This window comes from Ilyonectria robusta (assembly GCF_021365365.1).
Source record: "Ilyonectria robusta strain PMI_751 chromosome Unknown BGZ61scaffold_10, whole genome shotgun sequence".
Classification (NCBI taxonomy): domain Eukaryota; kingdom Fungi; phylum Ascomycota; class Sordariomycetes; order Hypocreales; family Nectriaceae; genus Ilyonectria; species Ilyonectria robusta.
The window spans coordinates 296132-314116 of record NW_025764444.1 but is presented as its reverse complement, the minus strand read 5'-3'; the positions used below and the strand labels follow the sequence as shown (position 1 = coordinate 314116).

The 17985-nt window shown below is 50.8% G+C and overlaps 6 protein-coding genes across 6 annotated transcripts; 1 reads left to right on the top strand and 5 right to left on the bottom strand.

The window, feature by feature from the left end:
- Positions 1-76: 76 nt before the first annotated feature.
- On the bottom strand, positions 77-410 carry BGZ61DRAFT_31669 (uncharacterized protein). Its single transcript, XM_046238876.1, has 2 exons — positions 391-410; positions 77-336 (listed from the first exon to the last, which is right to left on the bottom strand). Exon 2 carries the CDS (start codon positions 311-313, stop codon positions 161-163), a length of 153 nt encoding a protein of 50 aa, XP_046104086.1. The 5' UTR covers positions 314-336; positions 391-410; the 3' UTR covers positions 77-160.
- Positions 411-751: 341 nt separating this feature from the next.
- On the bottom strand, positions 752-2219 carry BGZ61DRAFT_390491 (pyridoxal phosphate-dependent transferase). The gene is made up of 2 exons (XM_046242813.1): positions 1861-2219; positions 752-1801 (listed from the first exon to the last, which is right to left on the bottom strand). The coding sequence occupies exons 1-2, from the start codon at positions 2162-2164 to the stop codon at positions 783-785; spliced, it is 1323 nt and encodes a 440-aa protein (XP_046104085.1). The 5' UTR covers positions 2165-2219; the 3' UTR covers positions 752-782.
- A 1536-nt stretch (positions 2220-3755) lies between these two features.
- BGZ61DRAFT_31660 (uncharacterized protein) lies at positions 3756-5498 on the top strand. The gene is made up of 2 exons (XM_046238875.1): positions 3756-4142; positions 4196-5498. Exons 1-2 carry the CDS (start codon positions 3969-3971, stop codon positions 5150-5152), a joined length of 1131 nt encoding a protein of 376 aa, XP_046104084.1. The 5' UTR covers positions 3756-3968; the 3' UTR covers positions 5153-5498.
- A 2122-nt stretch (positions 5499-7620) lies between these two features.
- BGZ61DRAFT_451928 (aspartic peptidase domain-containing protein) lies at positions 7621-9262 on the bottom strand. The gene has a single exon (XM_046245886.1). It carries the CDS (start codon positions 9156-9158, stop codon positions 7758-7760), a length of 1401 nt encoding a protein of 466 aa, XP_046104083.1. The 5' UTR covers positions 9159-9262; the 3' UTR covers positions 7621-7757.
- A 1378-nt stretch (positions 9263-10640) lies between these two features.
- On the bottom strand, positions 10641-13569 carry BGZ61DRAFT_545156 (OPT oligopeptide transporter protein-domain-containing protein; the record flags this gene model as incomplete). Its single annotated transcript, XM_046255288.1, has 7 exons — positions 13091-13569; positions 12866-13026; positions 12620-12814; positions 12037-12558; positions 11175-11987; positions 10897-11123; positions 10641-10846 (listed from the first exon to the last, which is right to left on the bottom strand). Exons 1-7 carry the CDS (start codon positions 13349-13351, stop codon positions 10641-10643), a joined length of 2385 nt encoding a protein of 794 aa, XP_046104082.1. The 5' UTR covers positions 13352-13569.
- Positions 13570-15507: 1938 nt separating this feature from the next.
- Positions 15508-16350, bottom strand: BGZ61DRAFT_420371 (class I glutamine amidotransferase-like protein; the record flags this gene model as incomplete). The annotated part of the gene is made up of 3 exons (XM_046243483.1): positions 16245-16350; positions 16011-16191; positions 15508-15957 (listed from the first exon to the last, which is right to left on the bottom strand). Exons 1-3 carry the CDS (start codon positions 16304-16306, stop codon positions 15508-15510), a joined length of 693 nt encoding a protein of 230 aa, XP_046104081.1. The 5' UTR covers positions 16307-16350.
- Between the last annotated feature and the right edge of the window lie 1635 nt (positions 16351-17985).

The window sequence follows — 17985 nt, the reverse complement described above, 5'->3', positions numbered from 1 at the left end:
AGTTGAAGCACGAGGGATACATTTTAATAGTTAATTAGTGTTGTTGATACTATTGTTGGTTTTTTTTTAACTGTTGAGCTTCTAGTCCCCCCTCTGGGTGCCTATGTGTACTAGGGCACCCGAACCTCTTGATAGATAATTAGATTTACCCGTTTACCTTTCATAATGCATTTGACGGACATGGAACCTTGTCGATGTTTCCAAAATTCTCAATGGTTCTTGACAACACAAATCTTTGCAGCAAGGTAGCCGATCCAGCCTTGTCGTTAGTACTACTAACACGAGATCCATCAAATGGCCGGTGACCTAGCATCGGCCCAGTATAGTGACCACTGCGTAAATAGTCAGTTTAGTTGTAACTATGATAAAAGGGCAAAAAGTGGAACTTATTCGACCATTGCCAACTGTTGGTCCAATGCACTGCACTACAACGAGTGATAGAAGCTGGCTGTGACACTTGGGCGCTGCGTCGCACGCAGCTTTCATCCACAATCAGTAAGTGGCCTAAACACTGTGCAAAGTAGTCAGAAAATATTATAGCGTTTCTAACGACTGATGATTCTGCTGTGGGTATATGCTCTTACTGCTAAACTCTCCAGATTCCATTTCCAAAAGGAAACATTGATAACATACATATTTTTCGTCAACCGAAACGCAAAGTCTAAAAAATTGCTTTCGTAATTACAGTGAGAATGCAAGATGATATTTTATGGCGTCGAATATGTAAATATCGTCGAGAAATACAATAAGATGTGACAATTCGATCTTCAATTAAGTCTCAGCTAAATGCTACTTATTGACTCGCCTTTCCGTTCCAGGACCTCATTTACGGACCTGAGGAAAATATCCACAAGTTCATTGATCTCGGTTTCATTGATAATGAACGGCGGGGCGAACATAACTGAATCAACAGCGGCTGAGCACAAGTAGACAGCGGCTCCGTTCTTGAAACAGGCCTGGGCAACCTCCGGTGCGATGTGAGCTGTAGGCTTTGAAGAAAACTCAACAGCAAGGAATAACCCAAGCCCTCGAACTTCTTTCAAATGTGGTGTCAACGTCTTCAACTTCCGGAATAGAAGGTCCCCCATTTGCCGCACGTTGCTGAGCAAGTTGTTCTTGACAATAGTCCTCTGGGTTGCGAGCGCTGCGGCACACGCGATTGAATGACCTTGGTATGTATGCCCGTTAACGAATGGGTTTGTCGCCTGCGAAGATTTGAGAGTGTCGTGGACTTTAGGACTGATCAAAATGCCAGAGATGGGTTGGTATCCAGCACCCAAGCCTTTCCCAATTGTCTGGATATCTGGCGCTGAACTCCCCAGTGACTGCCATGCATGCAATGTCCCCACTCGACCCATTCCACACATGACTTCGTCGAAGATGAGTAGAGATCCGTGCTTGTCGCAAAGCTCTCGTAGCTGAGCGAGGTACCCAGAGGCAGCGGGGACAGCACCGAGTGTTGATCCTCCAACCGGTTCAACAATGACAGCAGCAACTGTCTCAGGCCCCAAGCGGGTGAACATGTCTTCGTACTCCTTGATGAGGCGTTTGACATAGTCTTGCTCACTCTCATCGGGGCTTGCGTCCCGTGAGAAAAAGCAAGGCGAGACGTGGTGAAAAGCCGGTGACAACAGCGGCTTGAATGGTTGCCGACGCGGGGGATTAAACCCAGCAGACAGGGCCCCTATTGTGTTGCCATGGTACGAAAACTGACGAGAAATAATATTGACTCGCCCCGGGTCTCCATTGCACAGATGATATTGTCTGGCGAGCTTGAAAGCTGATTCAACAGCCTCGGAACCTGGTGTGTGTTATTAGTGGTCAAGACTGCAAGTGAAACAGGGACGGTGGAATTCATACCCGAGCTTAAAAAAAGAACTTTCGAAAATGCACCATGACTGGAATCGATCAATAATGACGCTAGTTCCTCGGCTGGGTCACTGGTAAAGAACGAAGAATGGGCGAATGCCATGCGTTGAGCTTGTTCAATAATAGCTGCAATTACGTCCGGATTCCCATGTCCAAGACACGATACGGCGGCACCACTGCTGCCATCGAGGATTTTGGTACCATCGGGGCTAATGATATAGACACCTTGGCCAGCGGCAGCCGTGGGATAGTCCTTAGACAAAGAGCGATGGAAGATGTGTGATTGTCGAGACATTTTGGAGATTAATTGGGTACTGGTTAGGATTTAATACTGCGGGGGCAAGAGGAAGTTGGGATTCTGATTTAAACATATGATATTGGCCATATCTAAATGGTTATTGTACATGTCCGAACTCGGCACAGGTGAGTCATATTTCGCATATTATGTCGGAACATGGCTCCGAATTATCAACCTTGTCAATCGCTCTCACATATGTCTCGGGCCGAACATCTCCCTGCGATAACGATTAAGTTGAACAAGCCACTGTGGCTCCTGTAGAAGTGTGGTGGTTCCGTGCTGAGAATGAGGATAAGATGATTCATTTATAGAGCCTGACACCCAGCACAGATCAAGACACTCCAAGTAAGGGCTATACTGAGGGGCCTATAGCTTTGGGGAAATGGCCCTGGCGTTTCTGGCGTATGCAGTTTGGTGCGAGAAACTCAGCGACTTGCTGCTTCACCTGTCACTATACATGGTACTTCTACGTGGTACTTCAATTGCCCGCAGTAGGGGAAATCCCAGCACATCTCCCTACCAGCTGGCGCGTCTAACGCGACGCAGTCCCGTGGTGGTGTGGCCGGCTTGGCACGTCGCGCAAGGTTGGAAAAACACGCCGTCATGTTTGGAGTTTTTACGTCAGAGCAGTGAATGGACTTTGGTACAGCGGGTCTTTCTCCCGGCATCCTATGTTTGCAGTATGATTTTAAAAATGGAAAAGATCACGTCCTGTCTTCCCGCAATGCGTCTTCCCGTAATACGAGACGTTGCACATATATTGCCACGGCCTCCCGCCGGAAAAACAAACATTTCAAGGCGGCCAATAGTAGACATTATCCTTGAACGCCTAAAACGCAGCCCGACCGCTAATTAAAACAGAATTAGCCCTGGCGCCATCCCCTCCTCTCCCGATAGAGGACAAGCCCGGCCACGCTCAACGCTACGGCAGCGGCTAAAGCGACGCATCGGTGGATCTGCGATGGCTCGCTCTCTGGCGTGACCTATTGCGGCGCTTTATTTCACTGACGGACCCTGAAAACTTGCTCTTGTGGGAGATGTCAAACCGTGAAATCGGGTACATCTAGTCTACGAGCCCCTCCACGCCCAAAACACGGCCGCGTATTGGTCCAGGTCGCATCTGACACGTCACAGTATCGGTTGCCTTGGCTGTACAACGGCGTAGGTGTCGTAGGCCTCGCGTGGCACAAACCGCACAGCCTCACGGCATTGCCACCGCCAAGTGTGTTTGCCTTCGTCACAGCGTCGCGGTCTGGTTCGCCCTCCACGGTCTGGGCATCAGGCTGAACCAGCCTATAACCGAGAGGTCTCCCAGTAGTGGTGGAGGCGTATGCAGTACAACTAGAGCCAACACGCAATCCTTGCAAGCTGTACCACGCAGAGCCTGGTGGTAATGACGGCTGCGGCTCGTCGAATCACACCCTTCACTGATGAGGGAGATGCGCATTGTCACACCCTCCTCCTCCCGCAGTAAAATTGCGGACTGTTGGTGGCCACTTAGAAGTCCTCATCATATGTGACGACCCGTTAGGCTCACTCACCAGCGCCTTGGTGAAGGCAACCGGTTCGCCCAATCATCACGTGGACAATCTGTTCACTCGTGACTTCTGGCTTTGCTTTTGGCCAAGGTCGTAGTACATTATCGGCAGGGTGCCTGTCATGATCTTGCCCTTTCCATTCCCCTCTCACAAGCTCGCTGGCTCTGCATCGAACGGACCTATCCCGACGTATCATACTCTTTTCGCCGACTTCAGTTTTCGTCGATTCACCTTTCCCTTATTCCAATTTTCTCAGCCTGAATATGTACGCATCAGCATCTTCATCTCCAAAACGAGGCGATGTGGGCACCATCATGTGGTTGCCCAAGTATGAAGCCTTGGAAAAGGAATACTCAGTTCATCATTACGAGGATTGCTTCGACCATCCCGTGGTTATTCTCTCTTCCCCAGTACAAGAAATGGTTGAGATCCTGATCGTATGTACACTTTCAAACCAAACTTCAGCCTGTTTTTATTGACCCACGAGAAGATAACGTCGATGAATGGAAAATCGAGCCCAACCGCCTACTGGGACAAAGAGATCCGCGATGGATTTCTACCTATTCACCCTTGTGAAGCTCATCGGGAAAACCACCTACTTCTCCATCTCGACCGTGGGTGCCAACAGGAGCTCAGGAAGGATTCACACGTCAAAGCTTCCAAGCTGTGGAAAGTCCTATTCAAGTCGCTGAAGGACTACTACGACAACCCAGCACCGATTTACTTCAATGAGGCTTCGCGCAAGAAGCTAGTCGATTATACACGAACGAGGCGAGACGACTATTCGGTGAAAACGCTAGTCGAGTATTCGCCGCATACGCCAGTCGAGCATTTTCCCGAGTGGCCGGGCGGACACTTTCCCGAGAGACGAGTCAACATACGTTGGCGTCTTAAATCTCCCACGACTCCGCCACAACAAGATCGGACCTCAGATCTGGATTCACGGGACTCTTCCCACCACCGAGACCTCTCCAACCCCTGGGACTCTTCCCACATCCGAAACCATTCCAAGGCTCCGTTAGAAGACCAAAACACCCTCGTCGGCGCCATAACTGTCCAAGAATTAGAGAACTGGCCCGCCATCAAGAAGGCCCTCTCTGAGCCCAACGAGCTTGCCACTCAAGCCTTGGAGAACTGGCTCAACGCCGAGACTACTCTGCGCGAGGCCAACTGGCCCCTTGCCGAAGCCTATCCCAAAACCCGCAAGGCCCTCAACGATGCCAGCAAGGCCCTCGTCAATGCCACTTGGCGCGCCGACGAAGCTGAAGACAAATGGGCAGCCATTTCCGGGGCAAAGCGCAGCCAAACCGACGGCAAATATCCTTGGAAACTTCGCGAGATGTTTGATCCTCCAGCCTTCTGGCGCGAGTGGAAATTGGACCCTTTTTGTCAGCTATTGGACAAATTCAAGAAAGCAGCTCGGGAGTTTGATGGAACGTCACAGTAGCAGCCTCCCTATTTTCACCCAGGCTGCCTGGCCTTGCTTTTTGGGGGCCTTGCGACATCTCAGTTGCAATACATCTCAAGTCAGTTCGGTCATGAAGAAAAAGAGTGCGTGCGCTTCTGTCACGCTGATGTCCTCGAGTTACTAACAACCTTTGCATAGAACATTGCACATTCTCGGTAAATTGGCTCTTCCAGGATATTGAGCTTGGAATCTTAAAGTTGAATAGGTTTGATCTAAATGTAACTGGCAGAATGATCAATTTTGTATATTTCTATGCGGTATCGTATGTCCTGAATTACAGGTGTCACGGAAGAATATATTGTCGGATAAACAAAACATAAAGGACTGGGCACAACTTGTACTAATTTGGTAGATTGAGCCTTAAGAAGAAGACTTTTAACAGCATACCCAGTTAAATTCACTCCGATAACACTGGGGGTTGCTAGTGATGCCAATTTGGGTTAACAACATTTGCTGGCCTTCTCTTCAACACGAAGCTGAAAGCCAATAATCCACTGTTATCCCCCAAGTTCAAACGGCTAACGTGCATGATAAGCATGCCGGTCAAATAAGCTTGCCGGTCAAAAATTATCACCCTCAATCTAGAAATTAAAATAAATACACAACAAAGCATCTAATCAATTAGAACTAATCGCTATATTCTTCTCCAGACATCGCAATAACTACCTGACATGTTCTTACGTTATGACCAGTCTTGCCGCATGTTCCACAACGCCTTTCCTTCGGTCGCGCCGACCCTCCTTGACCACGATGTCTCGACGATTCGGCCACTAACTGCGCATCAACATCCTTCTGATCAATTACATCCCTTCCTTCATCTATAGTTATCTTCCCTCCATTCTGTAGGTGGTTTTTTTTTGCTCTGCGCCGCTTGCTAAGAGTCTCATTTGCCTGTCGAAGGATCTGGTTCTCAGACTTCAATAATGCTATCTGATGTATTATTGCCTTCGTTCTCTTAGAAAATGACTTAAGCGCGTCAACAATAGATGCTGGAGAGCTGCCCTGGTGCCTTCTGATTCGTCTTTCAAGGTATTCGGATTGAGAAGTGGCCTCGAGGACGGTCTTTGGCGTCTTGGGCACCCAAGGGTCGGGGAGGCTGGCCTCCTCCTTGACGGGTGTTGGAGTCTGTAGCTGCACATCAAGCTTTGATATAACACTTTCCGGGTCTAAAGGAACAAGCCCGGCCCCTCGAAAACCTCCCTTGATATTACTTTCCGTCATAGCGGCTTGGTGGGCGGCATAAAAAGCCGGAAAGAAGTCAGTCTTTGAAATGTGGGTAATTGAGTATCTGATCAACTGCTCAATTTCTCGACTGTATGCGTTTTTAAGCGGCCCAAAGCACCCTACATCAAGAGGTTGAAGTAGATGAGACGAATGAGGCGGCATACAAAGCGTAATAATGTGGTTCGCTTCGCAATATTTCTCAAAGTCAACCGAGTGGTGGCTTTCGTGCCCATCGAGGATCAGAAGACGATAGCGACCAGTTAATCGGGCCTTTGTGTGCCGGTCAAAGTGCTTAAGCCACTCAAGACCTGTCTCATTGTCTGTCCAGCCATTTTGAGTCGTCGCAATAGCCCAATCGCCCGGGAGGTTGCTTTCTCGGTACCAGTTAGCGAGGTGATATTGGCCCGCAACCACGATGAACGGCTGGATCGCCCAGCCTTCTGTATTAATCGCCTGGATGACTGTAACCTACTTCCGATTTCCAGGCTGGATTGATTTCGGGTTTCCACGCCTTTCTGCACCTGTGACAACCATTCCGCTTGCGATCAGGCCCATCATAAAGCCGGTCTCGTCAAAGTTATAGATATCAGCGAGGGTGATACCATATTTCGCGATTGTATTCTCCACGAGCCTGAACCAATCGCGAATAATGGTTGGATCTTCGCATTTGGCTCTCTGGTAGTCGTATTTACGAAAAAAACGCGTCTTGAGCTCTGGTTGTCGCCTGACGAAGTTTGAAGCCCAGCGCTTGCCGACAGGCGACGCGTCGCGGTCGGCGAGCAGTTGGTTGGCCATTTCTTTAATACCATGCAGTCGTGGGGGAAATCCTCGTGAATCCAGATCGAGAATGAACTGAATAATAATCTGTTCCTCTAGATCGGATAGTTTACGTGATTTGGGGATCTAATTGCAACGAGTAGTAACGCCATTCTCTTGGTTAAAGAGAGTACTATACTTGACTTGATAGATCTTTGCGGCGCGTCGGAGACTTAATTTTGGGTCATTTCGATAGGCTTGAAGTGCAAGAAGGATATTTGCCTCATTATTTGATCGTGGTATCTTGAATGGTTGAGAATTGATTGATTAAGTAGGAAGATGAAAGGTTGAGGGATTTTTGACCGGCAAGCTTGTTTGACCGGCATGCTTATCATGCACGTTATTTTTTTTTCTTTTAAGTACGGAGCATCACGAGATACGACCCTGCAATTTTTAAGACCGCGCTCTTGTACATAACAGTGCAATTGTCTACCGGTTATAGTTTTGATGCTAGAAGATTTATGTACCAAACCTGCCCGAAACCGGGTCAAACAAACTCTAGTAAATACTTGACATAATATACAAATTTCAAGCCACAGAAATTTTACAACGACTTCGTGGCCCATCCTAGCTGGGTGTTGCCACCGTCAAACACTACAAACCCTGCCTTGAGGGCAATGTCGCCAAAAATGTTGATACCAATATCCTCACTAGGCTGAAGTCCGCCAAAGCAGTTGTTGGATCCGTCACCCAGAGGAGCATAGTTCATGAACTTGGCGGGGATGGTAAACTTAGCATCGCTAACGCCAAAGGTGAAGGTCGGGACCTCAGTGTCACATGGAAAAACATAGCCACCCGCGGTGCTGTCAAGCTTGGAACCTTGAACTTGAGCGTAGTAGGCCTTGTTGACAGCGCTAGGGAGCAAAAGGAGTGTAGTGCCAGTATCGGCGATGCCATCGAGAGACGTCTGAGAGAATGTTGCATCGCCTACTGCATAGCCAGTGGACGTGAATTCCCAAAATCCCTGGGACGAGTCGACGGGCGTGTAGGTGATGTCTCCAGTAAAAGCAGACTTATCAATAAAGCCAAAGTTGTAGTTTCCGGGGGCATCTTGTTTCAGGTCTGCGGTAAATACCTTCGACTCAAGGTCGGGCATAGCGCTATCAAAGAACGTTTTTTGCTTGGTTGGCTGAACAGTGTTGATTGAGCTAAAGGCTAGTCCGAGGAGGCCATCGAGATCCGATTCAGAAGTGAAGGTGTCGGAAACAGTCTTCGCAGCCTCGACAGCTTGGGCGCTAACAGTAAGGCCTCCCACGTTGACCTTATCGAGATAGACGGTTCCGGAAGAGGAGCTCTTATCACCATAAGTAATAGACCATGTAGCGCCAGCCAGGTTCTTCGATGTGCTGCTCTTGGACGGGTCGTACTTGGTTTGGCCAGTAACCTCATTCGCAGTGGTCAAGGAGCTGAAGACCCAGAGGTCCGAGGATCCAGTATCGAAATCCAGGTTAAGAACCTGAGGCGGAGTCCCAATGCTGACAGGAGTCAACCACTCACTATCGTTGTCGGTGGGAGTTGTGGTCACATTCCCCTCGTCGCGGCGAGTGTTGGCCGCCTTGACCTTGGTGACAGCAGCAGCGAGATCCGTGGGAAGACGAACACCGTATTTTCGATATACTTTAGCGAGAGCCAAAGGACCGCTCTTGGTATACTTGGTGTTCTTGACCTGAGCGATAGAGTAGCGGTTGCCCCTGGGTAAGTCGGTGCCGGTGGGAGCGCCGGTAACAGTGGTAGCCAGTGCCAGAGTGGCGACGAAAAGCTCAGTAAGTGAAGGACTCATGATGATGTTGTTAAAGAAAGTGTATGACCAGCAAACAAATATGAGAATGAATGGTATGAACGAGATGTAATGAATGTGTTGGGGAAGTGATGCCAGAGGATGTGCTTGGTTCGACTGTATTGGAGAGAAGGCATCGCTGGTTATGTACTCGTTACCTGTTCTCATTCATCCTGGAGGAATAGGCTCGAGAATCGTCAGATTTGACGCAGCTCCAGCATTGAAACTGTAGTTCGGCACTCGACATCCGCATCACCTCCCCGAAAGAGCTCTCCCGCGCTAGCTCAGAAGATCCCGAAACATCGACAGCCAAGCATTAGCAAATCTGTTTATGCTGCCATCGGGGCTTGGCATCTACTTGGCATCTGCTTGGCTCGCGGGTGCCGGGAGGGAGATGAAACGCATCCACGATGGTTCTTTTGCCGTTTCGGCTTCAAACGATCCGGGAAATCGGCAGCTAGCGAAATGGAGAAGGTGGATGATTTAGCGTAGAGGACGCCATCTGGCCACCTACCGAGACAGGAAACTCATCGGCGCGACGATGTAACGGCGTGAGGGCCAATGATGAGAATCACATAACGATCTGACGCGGACAATTCGATACAGGCACTACGCAAGCCTCGGGACTCGGCATCAATAACTAGAGAGGACAGCTGGTGTGAGGGCGGATGGTTGAAGATGCTGGCGGCTCCTGATACTCACGCTAGTTTCATCCCGCTAGAACGTCCAGGGGCATGTTGGCGATTTGATTAGTCCAGCTAGGAGCCCCTGGAATGATTCAAGTTTGACGAAAGGCCCCCGGATATGCGCGACGACACTTGATTGGCTGGTGTAATCCCTGCTCCGCGATGGAGCTTTTGCATCGTGTCAAGTACACGACCTGGAGATTATGCAGATCATAGCTGGACCACTTAACGGGGATGATGATTCAATTCGAGAATGGAATAAACAACAAATGAGACATCTTCAAGGATTGTCTCATTTGAAAGCGCCGAGCTTAACAAAGGATCGCCGCAACAAGGGCTAAGCCAAAAAGTGCCTTCATAGTGGCAAACTATACTCCGACAATTAAGTCAGCACAAGCAAACTCGGCCAAATCTAACAACAAGTCTAAGCGTTTGCAGAGGTCCAATCGTGTCTGTTTATTTTTACTGTAGAATTTAGCTGTGACAAGCAGCCTTAGGCTGCGGTGTTGCGTTACTTGTATTTTATCCGCAATTGTTAAGTTTGGAGCACTGTAGTGCTGGTGTTGATCTTATTAAAAGTTTTATGTACAGGACGATCGGCAGTACTTTTGATTTTGGGCAAAAATTTATGACAGCCTATGTACCGAGGAAACGACTCTTCGCTATTGGCTATCATCCCAGTTTGGTGCATCTAATGCGCCTTATAGCAGTCTATGGGACCGGACGAAACGAGGCCGATGTGTCACGAAATCGAAGGATTCACGTCGCAGATAATTGATTCATAATGATTATGTTATTACGGGCTAGGAATAGCTATCTACCCACAATGTTGTGCATCGTACAAATTCGTTAGGCACAAGTCTGTAATCCTTGCGATGGCTGAAAGCTATGTGGAGAAGACAATACGGAGACCAGGCAATCGCCTCATGCTCGCTGTATCAAACAGGCAGTGGAACAACGATGCTTACCACGACGTTGGTCCAAAGAAGGACCCATCGTCGGGCAGAACCTTGGTCACGGCTCCATCAGCATCGAGGTTGTTGTTGAACACCGTGGTACCCCACCAGTCAGGGAAATTAGTATTGGACAGGCCAAGAGCGAGAGCAGAAATGACAATGCATAGCGCCGTGCCAACGTCGAGGGCACCAGAGAGCACGTAGTTGTAGCGAACTTGTACGAGTTAGTAAAGTTCGTAATGTTTTCAATAGAGGGTAACTTACTCCACCAGCCAAAGAACTTGCGCTTGATGAACCAGTTGAAGATGAGACCAACAACCACCCACTGGCCAATCCACCAGGTGGTGGCCGGAGGAATCATGCCGGCACCACCGAAGATGGCCGGGAAAAAGACGTAGCGCAAGAAGCTGCGGGGATATCTGCGGGCGAGGAAGTACTGGATAACAGGGAGAGCGGCACCGATGAGCCAGAAGTAGTTGACCCATGAGTAGCTAGTTACTGTTAGTCAAATTCGATGGCGAGATGCAAAGTCCAACACTTACATTGCTCCAGCTCCGAACATTCTGCGGGGTCCGATGACACCCCAGATGACACTGGCGTTGAAAAAGGTGCGAGCCATGGGGCAGGTAAGACCCTGAGCCTGGTCTGTGGTGCAAATACCCTCAATGTTTCCTCGCAGGAAGTTGTAGGTGGCAATCTGTACGATGGACAGCCAGATGACGGCAAAGGCCTGGGCGGCAAACATGGTGCGAGGGGGAATCTTCATGTAGTGGCCGACTTTCATATCGGAGATGTACTGGAGACCGTTGTAGCAGAGCATGTAGCCCCAGCTCTTGAACAGCATCATGGCAATGGGTCGGCCGGGAGTCATGTAACCGACAATCATCTCAGTGATGACGTTGAGACCGGTCTGCTGGTTGGTGATGGCCTGGATGATACCGACGGGGAGGATGAAGAAGACACCGATCAAAATGCAGATGATGTACGCCCACCAGGTCAGATGGGTATCCCAAACCTGGCTCGCAATCATACCAAAGGCACAGCTGACGGCAAAGATGGCGGCGAACCACCACTCAGGGGCCTCCTTGTACTTGCGCATGAGCTTCAGGTGCACATCGGCCTCCTGATGCTGAGCATCACGCGTGCGAGCGATGATGTCTTTTCCGTAGAACAGAGCGACGTGCACAAGAGTGGACATTAGGGTGGCGAATCCCATGCCGTAGGTCAGGGAAAAGGCCGAGCCAAGCATCAGGGGAGAGTATTCCTTGTAAGCCGTCTCGTTGAAGGTGTACTCGTCGGTGAGAATCCGGCTGGTGTTGTATCGCTGACCGAAGTGGTCGAAGTTGGCGTTGGCACTGGAAAGCATGTTAGAGATGGGTTCAAGGTCACGGTAGTAAATCATACCTGATGGGGAGATAACGGTAGAACTCGGGGCCGGCCCAGGCAAGACCAGCACATCCGATAACCATGATGGTAACACCGGCGGCCACGTTCAAGATGGCAAAGGCCGGAGTTTGAAGAGGGCTCAGCAAGTAAGCGCTGACGGTGCTCCAGTCGAACGAGAGGGGAATTATGCCCAATCCGGTCTGTCCGCCAAAGATCTGGTTGACGAGGACATTCTGGGGCGCGATCCACGTAATGAAGGTGAACATGCTCAGGAACGGAGCGATGACGGTGGGCAACCACTCGTAGGCAAAGGTGGAGCAGGCCACGACGAGGAAGAACATGTAGCGGCCAATCTTCCAGCCGTTGGTCTGGGAGGGATCGGAGGCGGAGTGGTCGTGGAGCGAGGTCATGACGGCTGTCGTAACTAGAGTCGCGGGCCAGATCATAGCTGCGGGCCAGATCAAGAAGCGACGTAAAATACCGGCAACACCGAAACCCATCGCCTGCGTGGAGACGATGAGCATGATTTGGAAACCCCAGCTATCGAAGTGGATGATTAGTTTGTGTACAGGGGTGGGTTGAGGGTAGTGCGCAGTCTCACCTGAAGAATTGGTTGTAGAACAGCTCCTGGGCGAGAAGAATATCAATGGCGTAACTCGAGGCCGATCCAGCTGCCGTCATCATGGTGATGATGGTGTGTTCCTTGACATTGAAGGGACCAGGGTTGAGGGACATCTCATTGCCAAAGAGCTTGAAGCGATAGTCGGGCATAACCTTGGCCCAACCCACACCGAGACTAGATTATAGTGTTAGACCAGCGATATACTATAAGCGTGGAGTTGCATACGGGTAAGAGGCCAACTGCACAACGGTGGACGTAATGGTAATGGGCGAGTAGCGCAGGCCCAGAAGGATGTTGCAAGCCGCGATGATGGTGCACATCAACGCGCCGATAGTCCAGGCGCGGATAGTGTTGATGGGCATTTCCGGATCGTCGGTGGGAGGAACCTGGACGAGTCAGATACCGGAGACACTGCGGAGAGTTGCATTCGCGATGGGGGGAAGATCTTACCGACGCGCGGACCTCGGGGTATGGAGAGTCCTCGGAGAGGAGAGTGGCCTCGACGGCGGCCTCCTTCTCCAGATCGCCCGTCTCCAAGACGCGGTCGACATCGTCGAGCCTCTCGACTTCCAGGAAGGGATCCCACTTGTGCAGCTTCTTGAACTGCTTCAGGTCTCCCTCGGGGTTGCTCGAGACGACGTCAACGCCAGACGCCACCACCGAAGGCTCCTCGGAGCCCTCGATGGCGTTCTTCCGCCATTTGAAACCCATGGTGTCTCAGCCTCTCTTTGGATGAGTTGGTGTTGGAGGATAGAAGTGGCTTGCTAGACCTGGATGATCTATCACCACGCAGGAGCCGCAGCATCTATATACACCAGGACAGCACTTTTGTCTCCCCATACAACATCTCAAGACGCCCCGATTTAAGGAGCTCGTGCCTCTCTTGGGAAGGTGGGTAGCTTCGATGGGCCGGTCCCTATGGCGGGGGTCCGATTAGAAGGTCCCCAGCAGAAGGTCCCAGCCGGCCGGGACACACACGCGTAGACGACGACATGAGGGCAACTGGTACTGGTGACAGGCGACGCGAGATAGCGATAATGGGGGACGTGGCGGGAAATTCGTAACAAAAAGCCCAATACAAAAGTTCAATACAAAAGTGCGCGGGCGGCCCAGCAGGATGGATTAGACGAGCATCGCAGGCGGAGGCGAGGCGAACAGACCACCCCCGTTATCCATATCGAGCTGCAGCACGCACCGGGGATCCTTTGAAGGCGTTCGGGGACTTGGGGGAAATGGCCTAGACGGGAGAGGAAGGTAAGTCGATGAGAGTGTCGGTCCTCCTACGTAGCTACTCCTACACTGTACAGCCAGAGCTTCCAACGCCTTCACAGCGGCTGAGAATCAACTCCTACAGATCATCAAGCCGCCCAACGAGGAAACCAAAGAACTACACGCAGCCAATCATACGTCCCCATAGAATCCGCAGCGGCCGCGCCATCGCCAAGTCGGCCAAGTCGGAGGCCATCGCGGCAGATAAGGAGCAGGGGACCCGGATATTCCGGCACGCTTCTCCACACGCGCGAGCTATTCCGAGCTATTCAGGAACTTTTTGCTCCCCGCAAGAGCAGCCGCGGCCAATCACGCGCGGCCGTTCGCTGGCCTGTTTCCGCATCACGAGATCTTTTGGTGTTGGTCCGACGTACAAAGGGACCGGCCGAATCCGGGCGAATGCACCGCGGCCCTTTCTCCACCATCACTTCATATCGCAGCTGCTGCGAACTTCAGCGGCATCGTGCGAATCTTGAAGCCGTTTCCGTGGGGACTTTTTGACTTCAACTTGTGACGCCACCCGATGGACGTTGCGGCTTCCCTTCTCGAACTGGGCGCTTTTCCGTCCATGCCTCCCCCCCTCCCCATGCGACGAGTTACAACCCTGTTGCGAACGGTCGATGCTAGAAGCCCGACGGCATGAACTGGTGTGGCTAGATAGGCCATCAACGACTGCAGAACGACGCCTGGTGATCGTTTCCGATATGGCGAACCGAACTTCAATTGACAATCGCTGCGAATAGATATCCCCCACACCCTCTTCTCACCAAAACTCGTGCCGGTATCCCGCCGCGGCGCAGAAGACATGATAAGCCCTGTGAGCCCGCCAAGCTGGTCTCTGGAATCAGCACGTCGGTGGGATGTGCAGCAATCCAAGGTGAGGCCATCGCGGCCGTGCCCCCCGCCTTCTGTTCTCGTGGACCTTTGCAATATCCTCTATCAAGCGAGCCAGGGTGTCCCGTCATCATTTCTCATCGTGACAAATCACCCACTGTCCTTGGCTCTGAGCTATCTCGCCTCCTGCAAGAGCAGTGGCAACATAAGCGCCAGCAGCTCAAAAGACGCCCATCAGCATTTGGAATCAACGGATTGCATGGGGTAGATCAGTTGAAGACGAAATGAATAATACATACTCTCATCTCACATGGCGTGTGTCCACTGCGGGAAGGGCGCCGCTCCGCCTTGGCCCCGATTCCGTCTTGGCAGGGGATGTCTAGTCTAGACGCTTGGCGTGAGTGAAGGCCGTAATGATGATCCAAGCACTAAGAGGAGCAGTGCGAGTGGATGTATTTGAATAGTAAAGTGGCCTACAGGTCCATCCGCCCCGTCTTTGACTTTCCACCTGCTCTGCCGCGTCATTCACCACGCCATCGACCACCATGCTTCACAGACTCAGCATCTAGCCAATTGAGGTGCGTAATGTGTCATAGTTTTATTCAAATACCAGGTGGTTCAACACAGCCATCTCACTGTCTCCCTTCTTTGGCGATATCCTATGGAAATCATTACCGCTTCTGGGCTGCCGGCCCTGACATCATTCTCATACCGCTTCCCCACAACCCAAATATCGCGACGGGAATCGCTTATCAGTCAGAACCTTAAACGATCTCCACCTGGAATTCACGGCCGTGGAAATCCTTAAAATCAACGTCTCGGACCGGATAATGGCCTATGTCGAGCGCGGCCTCAACCATGCCGCTGCGGCCTCCCCACGTCTCCGTCGCGAACGCCCGCATCAGATCCGTGCCGTTGAGCAGCGAGCTGGAGCTCCAGACCTTTCCGTCGTGCGCCCAGCGCTTGTCGACCCAGTTGACGTTGGGGACCGTCTTCTTCATCACGTCGAAGACTATACGCGGCGCGCACACCGTCTTTCCCTCGAGGAGGCCGGCTTCTAGCATGGCGACGAAGCCTCCGCAGATGGTCAGGAATGCGGCGCACGAGTCGTACGACTTTCGGACAAAGGCCTTTTCGCCGTCGCTCAGTTGGTATTGGGTGTTGTGAGCACCCATGAGCACGATGTCAAGCGGGGGGCACGATTCGAAAGAATCCTGTGTTGCTGTTAGTACTAACGAACGGCCCAGGTACATTCTGTGCGACGTACTGTGGGCATGATCTGAGCTCCGCTCTTCATTTTGGCTGGGGCTCCATCCTCGGTGATCCAATGCGTTTCGATGTCGATTACGTCCTCGAGCATTTCAGAGGGAAAGTTCAATAACTTCAATGAGCCCTCATCCATCCATGCCAGAAACTCAAAGGGCGCCACGTCAATCATCTCGGTAACCCTGCGATGCATCAGATATCACGCTGGCTTGTAAAATCGCACAATAAAGCCTACCCTTTGACGAGAATGACTCCGGCGTGGATCTTTCGATTCGGTGTCCTGAGGTTGAAAGTCATCGTGATAGTTTTAACTGTTAAATGTTTGAATGTTTGAATGTTTGAATGTTTGAATGCTTCCGGCTGGTGACAATTCAAGACTCGGCCTTGGGCTCCTCCTTAAATACCCAAAGCACCGCCAACAAAATGGCGGAAGTCGACCTGGTGAAACTCGTACTACTCGTGATGAAGCCGGCCCCATACGGCTTCGGACCAATACTTGTGATCGATCTCAAGTTTCTCACGGGATCCGATGCGCCTCGGCTGCTAGCTCACGATCTCCCTAGTGTCGGTCGCTACTATGAACCCGATGTGTTTCGGAATCGGAGACATTGTCTGACCGGCTGCACCGGCACCTCGGGCTGCCCTCTATTATCTTGCGTGAGACAACATTAACCTGACCATGTTTTAACACTCGTATGTTTAATTGTAAATTGTATCCAATCCTACGTTTTGCTATTCTTTGCTTCAAGGAACTGGTCGCGTGATGATCGGGGTCTACATCCCGTCACTGCCTAGCTTACCCTAGAGCCGGAAATATTTTGCGCCTCAATGCCTCTTTCTCGTCCTCCCTAAATAATGTGCCCTTCAAATAAATTTATTGTGTTTTACTGGTGGTTATGACAGTGGTTTCTTAAGATGGTTGACAAATTCAATGGTGAGCGAAAGCAGGTGATATTTACAAGTGTGCTCCAAATCAGTACGTGCCACGTACTCATCGCATGAGTTAGCTTCGGTGTACAAGCGAAATAGCGCAATATGCAATGTTTTGACCAACGAAAAGAATAGAATCTCATTTACAGTATCTCGATAGCCTCGATAAAGTTACTGGGTCTTCCCTCTTCCCGCCATGAGTGGTTGCTGAATTGCTCGCTGTAACGTGCCTCTCCTAAGCACAGAGGCTATCCCTGTCTGTTCATATCTCACTCGTATTATTTTATAAACAGTAACTGCCCATCCACACCTTTCCCCTTTCGGCCTCAAAGTTCCCCTGCCCTGACGGAAGCCACAGATGTAAGGCACCATGCTTTCAAGCCATCAATCTTTTCATCCTTAGTTATTTCCACTCTCCTCCCATTCTTGCAAATTGTAGTTTGGATCACTTTGGTCGAACACCTGGACCGCCAGAGTCAGCCAAGGACGAAACGGCAGAATGTATGAGTACCGACGTGGTTTGGAATTTGAAATAATATTCTCTCTCATACCCTGGAACTGATATGGAACAATCTGACGTTAGCCTGTTCGGATTTAGGCAGTGATTGCTGGAGGACTCTGTTTTGATGAATAAAGGTTGCAAGGCAGTAATACTGTACTACGCGATATTAGGCATTAATGTCAGATGTCCTATCGCCTGATGCAAGAATATGGCTGCGCATTGAGGCTCAGCCTGATTTTCCATTGCCTCACACGTATAGAATACTCTGGGCCGCCCGAAAATCACCGAAATCTTCCTCCACATACCAAACCCTGTAAGCACCTCAAGCCCCGGCAATCAAAGGACACGGCCGCCGCCGACAACTTAGGCGAGTCTATGACGCAACTCTCCGCCGTCAAGCCCTCCATCACGTATTTGCAAGACCTCCATGCCTTGTCTGAACTCTTAAGCTGCATTCCTAAACGACCAGGTGGTAGTGTGGCAGGCGACTTGGGACTCTTGGGCTAGCTGGTTGCTAGCTGGGATGCCTCTAGGGCGGGCCGGT